The sequence below is a fragment of the Giraffa tippelskirchi genome, chromosome 1 (assembly GCF_054371585.1).
Source record: "Giraffa tippelskirchi isolate mGirTip1 chromosome 1, T2T-mGirTip1v1.2.pri, whole genome shotgun sequence".
NCBI classification, from domain to species: domain Eukaryota; kingdom Metazoa; phylum Chordata; class Mammalia; order Artiodactyla; family Giraffidae; genus Giraffa; species Giraffa tippelskirchi.
In genome coordinates, this window is record NC_137275.1 from 74,427,677 (window position 1) to 74,442,366 (window position 14,690).

At 42.0% G+C, this 14,690-nt stretch overlaps 1 protein-coding gene across 3 annotated transcripts in view; it reads left to right on the forward strand.

The window, feature by feature from the left end:
- The window catches only part of HERC6 (HECT and RLD domain containing E3 ubiquitin protein ligase family member 6), a 138,230-nt gene that overhangs the window by 51,556 nt on the left and 71,984 nt on the right, over positions 1-14,690 (forward strand). The window contains exon 1 of one of the 3 annotated variants that reach the window (XM_081593960.1): positions 12,874-12,889. The exons of the other annotated variants lie outside the window; for them this stretch is intronic. Coding sequence (XP_081450086.1) covers positions 12,888-12,889 — 2 coding nt within the window. The 5' untranslated portion in view covers positions 12,874-12,887. Of the gene's footprint in view, positions 1-12,873; positions 12,890-14,690 lie in introns of those variants that run through there. 3 annotated transcript variants of the gene reach the window in all.

Genomic DNA, 14,690 nt, shown 5'->3' on the forward strand with positions numbered 1-14,690 from the left:
GTCGGCCTCCCGAGAATTGGGTCCCTGGGCAGGTTGAGGCGTGATGACCTCCTGGGACCCCTGGACTGGCAGATCCCCGAGCAGGTTGAGGCGTGACAACGTTTCGTGGACCAGATCCCTAGGCAGGTCAAGGCAAGTTGACCTCCTGGGACCCCCGGACTGGAGTTGGGCATTCCCAAGATCTCCAGCGTGATCAGTGCTATATAGGATAAAGGGGTTGTAATTTTAACTCATTGCCAGTTGGTTCACCACAGATGGGAATAGATATCATGATGTAAAACAATCCAAGCCTGTGCCCTGAGACTGAGAATCTGGTGAAATAGTCATAAGCTTTATCCTCTTACTGCTCTAAGGGATTGTAAGTCACTGATTTCCTCCCCTAGTCCTCCATAAGAATAGGTTAAGGTGTCTTCAATGGTAAATATTTCGTTGTCATAGACTCACTTTAGGTAATAACAGAAATAATGACAAAGGAGTGGGTTATCTGGCCCTGTTAGGGGCATTAAAGTGTTTTAATAATAGGCTAGGTGGAGCAATGTTGCCTAGAAGGGGGCAGGGTCGTGGTTGTAGAAGTTAGTAATTGGCTTAAGAACAAATTGGTAAGAGACAACAGACCAGATATTATATAAAAGTGGAGTGGAGATTTGATCCAGGGGTATGTTTGTAGCTTTAGGAGAAGGGTGGTAAAGGTTTGGGCCCAAACGGCCTGCAGAGCCAACTCCCAAAGTGGCAAACATTATCCCTGGAGGCCCAATTGCCTTTGAAGGGATGCCAACAGATGGACTTCTAGCAGGCATTGTGTGCCTGTCGCCCGCCCTAGCAGGTTCACTGAGAGATGCTGATGTTGCACATGTTTTAGGAAACATGGAAGATGAAGGCCTCGATATCTAGAGGGATTGGATATTATACAGTATTTCCTTCCCAAGGGCCAGCTATTTTCTAGTTGTCCCTCCAAAAGATTGTAGAGGCCACATTGTGGGCCTGGATGGGGCTCAGGGAAAAACCATGGAACAGGAGAGAAGGGGGCAGGGCACAACTTTTGAAAGAATGACATAGCACAAGGGCATAACATAAATTAAATCAATTAAAATCAATTGGGTCCAAGATGACAAGTGAAATTCAAGTAAACCTTAATCCCCAATCTGTAAGCTAAATGACACACCCAGACGTGGCAGGACGGCTCCAAGGCAATGTCAAAAGATGGAGGAGTGGGTGGTTCCCCAATGGTTGGGATGATCCTCCCAATCATTAGCCTCTGAATTCACCCAGCAAAAACTAACCAGACCACATTCCATAGCCTAAGCCCTTTCCCTCTGCAATGGCCCACACCCTGCAGAGTGTGCTTCTCTCTGAATCCTAACAAATCTACCTCTTACCTATCGCTGTGTCTCTCACTGAATTTTTTCAATGAGACATCAGAGCCTGAGCTTCATTAGGTCCTGAAGCCAGGCATCATGGGTTTTGGCCGGGCTCGAGTCCCAGGAAAGAGGAGCTGAAGAACGGGAGGAAAAAGCAGTGGGAAAAACGTGCCAAGGATTCCCCTTCATAGCCTGCCGGAAAATCTGTTAAATACCTGACCTGTGCTTACAGTTTTCATTGGCCTGATCCTTGGCACAAAGAATATTAAGGACAGAAGAACCCCCACCGGCTTGGGTAACAGCTACTGGGGCTAAGCAGATAGTGCCTTTGGGACATACCAAGGAGTAGCCTCTCCAGAGTCCCTCAACTGCACCCACTACCGCTCGCCTGTTCGTGGGAGGGTGGGGGGGTGGGGGTTGAGGAGGGTTCGAGGAAACAAGAAACAAAAGATTGTAAAGGAATTAAGGTTTTGTTAGGCATATGTCCTTCCAGCCATAGTAGCGAGGACCTCCTACCTTAACCAGAGATCTTCTCGAATCTGAGACTGAGCCGCATGAGTTTTCTGCTGAGTTCACTATTCGCTGTCCTGGTTTCCAGCCCTCTGGGCTTCCTGTTACTTCCCCTGCCCTGGGTTTTCTTCGCATTCCACTTCTACGGCAGGAGCTTTTGCCAAGTTGGGCTCCTGCTGTGCTTGGCTTCCTCCTTGTGGAGGCCGGGCCGAGGTTGTTTCAGCCAGGTTAAATCTGAGTCATGGCACCATAGATGTCTGGGGAGTGTGTAGTTTCCTTGGTTCTGTCTCGTCACAAAAAAAATTTGAAGCAACAGACGTTAAAGCCCTCAGTGCATCACAGCTCTCAGACAGTCCGTGTTATAGCTCTCAGACAGATCAGTTTTATTTAGAAAATAAAGGAAAATACATCCTCGAGGCGTGAGGGCATGCCGACACAAAAGACACAAAGAGACAAGAGAGAGAGAGAGCGCACAGGAGAGAGACCCCCCAGCCCTTTGGCTCCTCTTTTTATATGTTTTCCCCCTCCCCCTGCTCCTGCCCTATGTAAACCGGGCTAGGCAGGAGTGCTGTTTGTTCTACCCGAGGTCCTCACTCCGGTCCTCAGACCTTCCTTTGTTCTATTTTCGCGTCCTTTTCCCTTCCTTGTCTTTTAGCCACCGCCATCCTGGACCCCTTTTTCCTATTCTAACTAGCTAGCAGTTTCGATTTGGTCCAAGGCTTGGCAGAGGGCTCACAGGTGGTTAAAAAGCTGCCTAGTGGCTGCAGAGTGGGGCTTCAGTTAGAAGCCCTGACATTAGGGGGCTCGTCAAAGTTCTCTTGGCTCCAGAGGCTCCTAGTCATGCTTGAAGGTAAATCTTTTGATACTCACCCAGTCCAGCCTGGGGACCAGCCAGCCTGTGGGAGTTAGTTGGGTTCTCATCTTCTTGAGGACTTTCACCAGCTCTTCCAGGAAGCTGCTCTCCAGGAAGTCACAGAGGTGAGAGTCTGTGCAGGCAGAACCCCAGGCATGCAAATCCAAAAGGGTTCAGGTTCTTCTCCATGAAATGGCGGCTTCCACAGCATCCTGGGTTTTACCCAACTCATTTTGAGATGGCTCATTCATGTCCTGGAAAAGGGCACAGGCTCCAAACGGGTTTTGTATCTCCAGGAGATGATGGGCATCCTCCTGCTTCTCTTCTGCTGATTCATGGAAAAAGTGGCAGATGGCCTCCAAGGTCACATCTTTCCCGGTCAAAATAGAAGCTCAGAGAGAGGTGGACATCCGAGGCCTGCCGATGCAGGTTGACCAGACAGTGGACAGAGGCCTCCACCTGGATTGAATAATTCTGATGAATCTGGGAGCTCATGGCTGATCAGTAATAGGGCATTAAGGTCAAAAAAGGGCGATGCTGATCCCGGTGACTGAGGATAGCTGAGTGGCTGATTCCAAAGGTTGTGACTGGAAAAAGGTTGGAGGGTGGTCAGAGGCTAGAGCAAGGGGCATCTCTGAGTCTGTTCCATCCAAACATTGTTGAAAAGAGACATCTGAGGGACCAGAGAGCACTTGCTCAAATCCTGATTTTTTTTTTAACCTAACAGCATATTAAAAAGCAGAGAGATCACTTTGCCAACAAAGGCCCATCTAGTCAAAGCTATGGTTTTTCCAGCAGTCATGTATGGATGTGAAAGCTGAACGATAAAGAAGGCTGAACACCGAAGAACTGATGCTTTCAAACTGTGGTATTGGAGAAGACTCATGAGAGTCCCTTGGATTGCAAGGAGTTCAAGCCAGTAAATCCTAAAGGAAATCAATCCTGAATATTCATTGGAAGGACTGATGCTGAAGCTGAAGCTCCAGTACTTTGGTCACCTGATGCAAAGAGCTGACTCATTGGAACATTGGAAGGACTGATGCTGAAGCTGAAGCTCCAGTACTTTGGTCACCTGATGCAAAGAGCTGACTCATTGGAAAAGACCCTGATGCTGGGAAAGGTTGAAAGCAAAAGGAGAAGGGGGCAGCAGAGGATTATATGGTTAATTAGCATCAGTGACTCAATGGACATGAATTTGAGCAAACTCCAGGAGGAGTAGAGGACAGAGGAGCCTGGAGTACTGCAGTCCATGGGTCACAAAGAGTCAGACAGGACTTAATAACTGAACAACAACAAGTGGCATTTTGCTCTTTGCTGTGACGAATATTTTTGTGTGTAGGAATTTTTCAGTTTAGTAACGGGTTTTCAAATATCCATTTCACTAAAAACAAAGAAAACACACATCTTTCTTTTAGTACCTCTGCCATGATGTTAACTTTACTTGACTTTCTATTCAACAAATATAGAATCACAGTGTACAATTCCAAAAAGAACCTTAGAAGTAATTTGGTTCTGCCTAATTTCTATAAAATTTCCAAGAGATAGTCATCTGCCTTTTGTCTGATCACTTTCACTGGTTTTAGAATTGCTATTGCCATATTATTATGGACACATAAAACTAGTATGTGATATTTTGAACTAGTCTCTTGGACTTCCTTTATATGAAACCATTTCCACCATCACCCTCTTCCATCCCTACCTCTATAATTTCTATCCACTGATTTTAGCTATTTATTTGCCAGTTTTCCTCTTTGTACTGTTATCTTTTGTTCTCTCTTCAATCACTCCCCACCCCTACCCTTCTCCACGTTGCTTCTGACCCAGGAGTGGCCTGAATCAGCTCTTGGCTGATGGGGCACCCAGCAAGGATAGAGCATTCAGGGTACTTACTTTACTGCTTTCCTCCTTGCAGGATAGCTTAAAGCTGACTGTGTCCTTCCATCAAAGATCAGAGATCCTTTCAAGGTGACCTTCTCCAAAGTACTTCTTTGAGTTCCTCTTGCTGGGTTTTGTTAACCATTCTCTCACACATCCCTTCAGGCCTCAGGATACTGCACTGTCCTCAACACTTTGCTCTATATTTCCCACACTTTTGTTAAAGAGTCCCTTTAATCAACCTATTTGGACTATCCTAATTTGAGTAAGCCATCTGTTTCCTGTTTCCTGCTGGAATGTGTCTGACTCACTCTATATACACTCTTAATAGACGCAACCAGATTATCATAAAGCTAGAGTTACAATGATTTGCTCTGTTGATACTGCTGGTTGAACAGTCCAGAAATACTGATCCGGCTACCCTCTCATATTCAACAATGTTTCTTCTGATTACCAGTTGAACTTGTTTTGTGCTCACAAAAGAGGAGGTGTGGATCAAGAAGTGAAAAAAGGGGGAAAAGGTGTGAAGGATTGAATGAAGGCCAAGGAAAACTTGGGTTTCCTCACTACATGTTGGGCAGTCTCACTCCTCACATTCCTTACTCAATCCCATCCATTTCTATGATTCTAATTACTTTTCACAGATGGTTCCCAAATTCAAATCCCAAGCAGAGACCTATCTGAACTTCAGATCCACAAATGCAACTGTCTTCTTGAATGTCGCCAAGTGGAGATGTCTCAAATGCATGACCTTCTTTTCCATGCCCAAGAGTTCTCCTCTTCCTGTGTTCTCTATGTCAGAGAATGACAACATTATCCACCTAGTTACACAAGTCAGACATCTAGGGATCATCCTTGATACCTCACTCTCCTTATCTCCACTTCTCACCCATTTTCTCTCCAGAATGTATCTCATTCATATCTACTTTGTCCTTTTCCATCACCTCTTGCTCCTGCCCAGACAACAGCGGTTACATCCTAACTGGGTTTCTCAGTATCCCTTCTTCCCATCCTTTCAACTAGTTCTCATGCTACAGCTCACATGATTGTTTTGAAGTGCAAATATATTCATGCTATACACACACAGAGCTTTCCTTCTTCTTTAACACTTCAGTGACTTCCTTTTTCTCATCATGAAAATAAAAAATCAAGGCCTATGCATCACTGCATGTCCTGGTCCTATCCTACTTCTCCAAACTAATCTTATTTCTGCTCTGCTACTGCTGCTGCTGCTAAGTCGCTTCAGTCGTGTCCGACTCTGTGCGACCCCATAGACGGCAGCCCACCAGGCTCCGTCGTCCCAGGGATTCTCCAGGCAAGAATACTGGAGTGGGTTGCCATTTCCTTCTCCAGTGCATGAAAGGGAAAAGTGAAAGTGAAGTCGCTCAGTCGTGTCCGACTCTTAGCGACCTCATGGACTGTAGCCCACCAGGCTCCTCCGTCCATGAGATTTTCCAGGCAAGAGTACTGGAGTGGGGTGCCATTGCCTTCTCCGTATTTCTGCTCTACCACTTACTAACTCTATAATCGTGGATTGGTTACTTCTCTGTGCCTCATTTTTTTTGTCTGTAAATTGGGAATAATAGTAGTGTCTTCCACATAATGGTTGTGAGGACCATTGTAAAGTGCTTAGATCTTAATAGTAGGTACTCCACAAATGTTAGCTCTCATTAGCACATTTTAGCTCTCTTCAGGCTCTTTAATGTTTTTTCTCAAAGGTACCATATTTCCTTTCATCATAGAATCTCCGTATGGCCTGCAAAGCCTAAAACGTCTACTGTCTGGCCCTATATCTGTCCCATCAGTACACAACTGATTTTTAGTGACACCTGACCTAGGCAATTGATGTACTTTTCTTATTGCTATTAAATGGATGGTTAACTGTTAGAAAATACATATATTTTAGGGTAGGAGAGGAAAAAAAAAAATCAATAGCCAAGAAATTTGGTGGTGTATTTAAGGCCATATTAGAAAAGTATATATACTGATTTTTACCTCTGTATAAGAATAAATTTGATGCTCAACTTTTAATAATTATTAGCATAAGTATAATATGTGGTGTGATGAGAAGATAGGTTCTTTTAATAGGTTGCAGTTAGGAAAAAAGACTTGTTTCTTTAAGACTAAGGAACGGAAACCTTGGAGTTCAGTTCAGTTTACTCCTTCCTTCTTCATGTCTCCCCTACGCACAACGCCTTCAGCTGCCTGGTGATTGCCAGGCAACCAGCTGCTACTTTGCACACCAGGCTAAAATAAGCAGGGAATCAGTGAGAGAAGACAGGTTAACAAGTGTAAATGAACAGGCTGACTGACTTATGACAAATTCTTGGCAGAATCAGCAGGAGCATACTGGATTGCAGATGTATTGTCTCAGCCCTGAACAGAAAGATGTGCGTGATAATAGAGCCAAGGAAAATGTCAAGGGAAAAAAAAAAAGATATCTTTTGCAGCTACACAACAGAAAAATAACTGATTTGCCTTTTCTGTAGATGTGTCTCTAGAGTTGGCCATTATGATTAAAGTTACCCTTGAGAAAAGAAAACAATTAACTTAGGATTTTCCAGGAAATTAAGAATTTCAAGAGGAAGGAAAACTAAGTGTACAGGAAGACCAGTCAACAGGCCAAAGGGGGCAGCTGTGAAAATTTTCAGCTTTTGGACAATGTCATTTTTGTTTCATTGAGAAGCTTCATTGCTCACTGTTAGCAGCCATAATGCCGTAGATCCTGAAGGAAAACAATCCCCCTTTGCACCACGCTTTCTGCTGGGTCTGTTCAGTCAGCCTTTAGGCAAGGGTGGAGGGCCGTTCTCAGCTAGGAACTCAGCATCCTCAGTAGCAAGGCAGACAGAAGTCTTGCCTTCATGGAGCATACAACTGGGCATAAAGGGACACCCTAAACCCAGTAAACAAGTATATTCTATAATATTTAGAAGCTGAGAGACTCAATGAAAAAAATAAAGCAGGGGCAGGATAATTGTGAAGGGGTGGGTCTAGCATTAAAACAAATGTGGTCAGGAGAGGCCACTCTAAGAAAGTGACACTTACACAAAGACTTGAAGCAAGTGAAACATGAGCCCTGAGCATGTCAGGGGTGAGTCTTCAGGAAGAGGGCCCGAGGGTGCAAGGGTATTTGAGATGATATGTGCTTGGCATTGTGAAGTGACTGTAAGGAACCCTGATGGTTTCAAGGAAGCAAGCAAGGAAGCATTTAGGAATGCTGGAGAGTTGAGGGGCAGGTGGCTAGATTGTAGAGTCTCGTGGGCCTTGCCTTTTACTGTGGATGAAATGAGTGAAATTCTCTTTTTTAAAGGGAGGTCTGAGATCTAAGATCTGAAATCCTCTCCTAAATCTCCGTACCTTCTGTTTTGTCTTTAATCATTCCCACCCGCTCCAGAAGATCACCATAACACCAGGGCCAAGATTTAGTGTTGAGAGAAGCATTTGCCTCCCATGTAAAGTTTAAGGGGGCACCAACACTCTCAGGAGTCACTGGTTTTCCCTCTGCCTCACTCTCTGATATGGGATAAGGCAGCACTGTTACTGATCCTATCTTTATGTAAATTTTGTTTTTTCAGTTCGTCCTGTGGTTTTGACATTGTTTTTGATTTTTTTAAAATACTACACTAAAATATTATTTGGTTGACCATTTTTGGTACCCCCTTCCCCTAAAATGTTGTGCCCAAAGGAAGTGCCTAAATCACCACATCCCAGTTCCCAAGCTGAGGCTCTCTCTTCCCCTTGTTTCCACAGCAACAGTCTAAACCAGGGGTTTGCAGACAGTTTCTGTAATGGCCAGACAGCTATTTCAAGCTATACAATCTCTGTCACACTGGAACACAAGAGCAACTAAAGACAGCAGACAAGTGAGAGTGAGAGAGTTCTGATAAAACTTTATTAATAGATGCTGAAATTGGAATTTCATTTAATTTTCCTTTTATTTTTATTTAATCTAGAAGCTTGATCAGATTTAGGTTAAATTTTCTTAAGTTATAATTATTATTTTACTTATTTTTTATTTTTAATTTCCATTTTCAAAAAGTTTAAATTGAAATATAGTTGACTTACTTTCATGTAATTTTCATATGTCGTGAAATATTATTCTACCTTAGATTTTCCCCCAGTCATTTTAAAAATGTAAAAATCATTCTCAGCTCATACCCCATACAAAAACAGCTGGCAGACCAGGCTGGAAAGCCTTGAACTGAAGGGTTGATGCCCTGAGGAGGCTCTTTTAATGGTACTGTTTGCTTACCTCTCGTGGGTGCTCAGACACCTCCAGTTTACTACAGTCAGTGCAGACTTTCAGGGCCTCTGTGTTAGGCTCTGCTTTCTACTGAAACTTGGTTTTCTTCCCTCCCCCGAAAAATATGCACAGACTCACAGTACCCTAAATAAAGCAGGTTCATTACTAGCTACCTGCTTGTGACCTTGTTTCTTTTTCTGTCTGGAATCCACTCTCCCGTCTCTCTCCAGCATCCCTGCAAAGTCACTCTTGTTTCCTAACTCCACCAAGCAGGCATGGCCTCTTCATTTCCTCTGAATTCCTACCATCAGTTCAGTTCAGTTGCTCAGTCATGTCCAACTCTTTGCAACCCCATGGACTGCAGCACGCCAGGCTTCCCTGTCCATCACCAAATTCTGCAACTTGCTTAAACTCATGTCTATCAAGTCGGTGATGTCATCCAACCATCTCACCCTCTGCCGTCCCCTTCTTCTCCTGCCTTCAATCTTTCCCAGCATCAGAGTCTTTTCCAAAGAGTCCATTCTTTGCATCAAATGGCCAAAATATTGGAGCTCCAGCTTCAGCATCAGTCCTTCCAATGAATATTCAGGACTGATTTCCTTTAGTATGGACTGGTTGGATCTCCTTGCAGTCCAAAGGACTCTCAACAATCTTCAACACCACAGTTCAAAAGCATCAATTCTTCAGCACTCAGCCTCCTTTATGGTCCAACTCTCACATCCATACATGACTACTGGAAAAACCATAACTTTAACTAGACAGACCTTTGTTGGCAAAGTAATGACTCTACTTTTTAATATGCTGTCTAGGTTGGTCATAGCTTTTCTTCCAAGGGGCAAGCATCTTTTAATTTCATGGCTGAAGTCACCATCTGCCATGATTTTGGAGCCCCCCAAAATAAAGTCTGTCACTGTTTCCATTGTTTCCCCATCTATCTGGGACTGGATACCATGATCTTAGATATTTGAATGTTGAGTTTTAAGCCAGCTTTTTCACTCTCCTCACTTTCATCAAGAGGCTCTTTAGTTCCTCTTCTCTTTCTGCCATAAGGGTAGGATGTTGGCAATTTGATCTTTGGTTCCTCTGCCTTTTCTAAATCCAGCTTGAACATCTGGAATTTCTAGGTTCACGTACTGTTGAAGCCTGGCTTGGAGAATTTTGAGCATTACTTTGCTAGCATGTGAGATGAGTGCAACTGTGTAGTAGTTTGAGAAGGAAATGGCAACCCACTCCAGTCTTCTTGCCTGGAAAATCCCATGGACGGAGGAGCCTGGTAGGCTACAGTTCATGGGGTCATCGCAAAAAGTCGGACACGACTGAGCGAGTTCACTCACTCACTTGAACATTCTTTGGCATTGCCTTTCTTTGGGATTGGAATGAAAATTCTAGAGGTGGCAAGAATACACAGAAATTCCTACCATAGGTGTCACTAATACCCCTTTTAGTTTTTAATTCTAGCTTCTCTTTGTTTTTCTCTGTTTTGTATGTGTAAGTATTCTGTTCCAGATGAGATTCCTTATCTTCTGTAAATCCTTCCAAGTGCCTAGTCCAGAGCTGAGAATATGATGGAAGCTTGACACTCAGGAATTGACTGACTCTATCTAGTATGAGGATGTCTTCTCTTAAAAGAATCACATGGGACTGATGACATTCTTAGGACATCCCCTCTGAATCTGAGGGAGGTGATTGTTTAGATGCAATGTACAGATTATCTATGCTCTCTTGCCTCCTTTACCCTGTGATTAGCTACAATTTTGTTCCATGTGATTGCTAAGATTGTTATCCCATTGCCTTCAGATGTACTTCTGTCACACCCCGTACTTGCTGCTGATTCACCAGTTTACTAAAAGAAACCCTGAGCTTAAACAGAGACGTGTTTGACTGCTTTGAATTAATAGAAGAGGAAAAAGAAATAGTCACTGATTAAACACCTCCTGAGGTAGCAAGCATGTACTAGGGATTTTACAAAAGATAGGAATGTTCTTCTTAGTTGTCAAATCAGAGGACTGAGGTTCAGAAAAGTTCACTAACTCATGTGAACCTAAGTGATGGAAATGAAATTAAACACACAGGAGGTAACTGTAAAGGAATGTATGGAAGTTTAACTTCACTGATAAGACTGAGGCATCAGGTTTATCTCTATTTGCCTCATCTCTGTATCTCACCTTCCCACTCTCACTGCTACTCAACTGTCTAATATTCATTGATGAGATAATGGATAAAGTTCATAGCAGAGTCTGACACATGACACTCACTCCAAAGGTGTCCTGTTTTCTTTCTCTTAAATCTCTTCTATTTCTATCCCCCAACCTCTGCAGACCACTTTAAAATTGAATGGTTATTTTATATCTATGCCTACATTGTAATTCATATTATGATTTATCAAATTACATTAAGGTAGGGAGTCAGAAAGGTAAATATTTAAATGTATGAGTCTAGAGCATGTAACCTAGGTACTGGTATTTGTGCTCGGTACTCTGCAATTGCTCGTTGAGCTAAATTGACATTTGAAAATTTGTTCTAGATTTAAATACAAAATAATCAGGTTTCACATTTGGCTGAAATCTTGGTGCTTCTGTGTTCCATCCCTTTCAATCATTCCCCGTTGCATAATAGAATTTATTTTGAATGCCTGGCCTCCCAAGCCCTACGGTGGCCTCCTCTCTTTCCACCTGGTTATCGATCCTTCCATATCCATTTCAGGCCCCAGGCAAATGGGCCTAGTCAGCCTCCTCAGACAGAAGGGTTTAAAGATCTTTGGCATTTTGACTTTAAATTTTGACTGTTATTTAGGAAACCGCACTATGTATCTCACCTATGTTTCTTTGCTTATGCCAATTCTCCATTTCAAATTCCTTTACATCCATATCTATAAGTTAAAATTCTCCATGTCTTTTCTTTCTTTTTCTTTCTTTCTTTTTTGGCTGCACTGCAAAACATTAACCACTGTACTGCCAGGGAGTCCCTCCACATTCTTTATGGTTTTTTTCAGTGACAACATCCTCCATGAAACTTACACTGACCTCCTTTCTCCCTCTGAATGCCTATACCTTTTTGTTTGCTCCCAACCATGATATTCTTTGTATATACTCTTTACTATAATTACTAATGTACATGTCTCATCTGGTCTGTGAGATTTAATCATCTTGCACAAATTCCATGAAATTTCTCACATGGTGCCTTGTATAAGTGGAGTATTCAGTAAATGGAAATTGAATAAATGGAAACTGACCACAGAAACGACGCACAGTCTCCTCCCCTTTTAGGGAAAGGACTTTAAACTACTCTATCGACCCCTTATAATGAACACTTCCTTAACTAGAGAGTGGATGTATTTCCCCCCATCGGCTAGGAAACAGTTTCTTTTGATGAAGTGTGAAATTTGAAAAGAAATTAAAAAAAAGATTTTTTTTCTTCCATTTCTTTTTTTGGCTGTGCTGGGTCTTTGTTGCTTTGCTCAGACTTTCCTTAGTTGTGAGTGGGGGCTACCCTTCACTGTGGTGTACAGGCTTCTCACTGCTGTGACTTCTCCTGTTGTGGAGCACAGGCTCTAGGCGTGGGCTCAGCAGTTGTGCCTGGACTGACCTGCCACGCAGCATGTGGGATCTTCCCGGACCAAAGATTGAACCAGTGCCCCTTGCATTGACGTTGACAGATGGATGCTTATACACTGCGTCACCAGGGAAGTCCCTGGAAGGAAATAGTTTAAAGTTCTACTTGAGTTCAGAAAATGAGAAAAAGTGTCAACATGTTAATTATTGGAAGTGTTACAATAAGAAAGCAAAGTTTATGTATTGTCAGCTCACACACCATGAGAATATTTTAATTTATAGCACTACTCCTAAAGGAGAAGAAAGTGATGAATAAATAATAATGAGGTTCCTGCTTCAAACCTGTGGATCTTTGAAGAAATAATCCTCAACTTCTGATGTAGCAACCTAGGGAGATATAAACCTACTTCTGATGACAAGGGCATGGAGAAAAATATTTTAAATAAACAGCTCTGGTTACAAGGTGGACAACGATGGGTTCATACTTCTTTGAAAAAATGTATGTATTCATTTTTTCTTCCAGTTTTATTGAGATATAGTTGACATACAGTGTTGCATACCTTTAAGGTGTACAGCATAATGATTCGATTTACATAAATCATGAAATGATTATCCAAGTAAGTTTAGAGAACATCCATTATCTCATATAGATACAAATTAAACAAACAAAAAATTTTTAATTAAAAAATTGTTTTTCTTGTGCTAGGAACTCTTTTCTCTTAAGGATTTTCATATATAACATACAGCAATGTTAAGTATATTTATCAAGTTGTACATGTGGTAAGTAAGTACAAGCCTAATACTTATTTGTCTTATACCTGGAAATTCATACCTTTTGACTGTCTTCATCCAATTTTTCCTGCCCACTTCCTGACTCTGGTAACCACAAATATGATCTCTTTTACTATGAGTTTATTTTTTTGGGTGGTTTTATTTTTTAAGTTTTTTTTTTTTTTTTTTAATGTGGACCATTTTTTTAAAAATCTTTGTTGAATTTGTTACAGCATTGCTTCCTTTTTTCTTCTGTATGTTTTTTTTGGCTTTGGCCGGGAGGTATGTGCATCCTTAGCACCTCGACTAGGGATCAAACCTGCACCCACAACATTGGGAGGTTAAGTCTTAACCCCTGGACTGCCAGGGAAGTCCTTGTTTGTTTTTGAAATACAGTTGACTTCACTATTATGTTAGTAACTGTTATACAGCACAGTGATTCAATGTTTCTACACATTTCAGCCTCATCACCACAATAAGATTAGTTAGAATATGTCTCTGTACTAAGATATTACATAGTTATTGACTGTAGTCCCTTGCACATTCCATACCCATGTCTCATTTATTTTGCAGCTAGAAGTTTTTACGTCTTAATCTCCCTTACCTATTTTTGCTTCCGCCAACCAGCTTCCCCTCTAGTAACCACCTGTTTGTTCTTTGTATTGGTAACTCTTTTTCTGCTTTGTTGTGTTTGTGCATTTGTTTTGTTTTGTTAGATTCCACATATAAATGAAATCATACAGCATTTTTCTTTCTCTGTCTTATTTCACATAGTACAATACTCTCCAGGTCTATTCATTTTGTCACAAATGGCAATATTTCATTCTTTCTTATGGTTGAGTAATATTCCACTGTATTCCAGTGTTCCACATCCTCTTCATCCTTTCCTCTATTGATGGGCACTTTGGATGATTCCATATTTTGGCTATTATAAATATTGTTGCAGTGAACGTTTGTGTTGCTTAGTCACTAAATCATGTCCAACTCTTTTGTGATCCCATAGACTGTAGCCCACCAGGCTCCTCTGTCCATGAGATTTCCCAGGCAAGAATACTGGAGTGGGTTGCCATTTCCTTCTCCAAGGGGTCTTCCTAACCAAGGTTTTAAATCTATAGCTACTGCATTGGCAGGTGGAGTCTTCACCACTGAGTCTCCAGGGAAGCCCACAGTGAACATAGGGGTACATACATTTTTTCAAATTAGTGGTTTTGTTTTGTTTGGTTAAATACCCAGGAGTGGAATTGTTGGATCATATGGTAGTTTTACTTTTAATTTCTTGACGTATCTCCATACTGTTTTCCATAGTGGCTATACCAATTTACATTCCCACCAACAGTGCACAAGACATCTCTTTTCTTCACATTTTTGGCAAAACTTGCTATTTGTTGTCTTTTGGAAAATAGTCATTCTGGCAAGTGTGAGTTGATATTTTATTGTGGTTTTGATATGCACTTCCTTGATGATTTGGGATTTTGTGCATTTTTTGTGTATGTTAGCCATCTCTATATCTTCCTTGGAAAAAATACCTT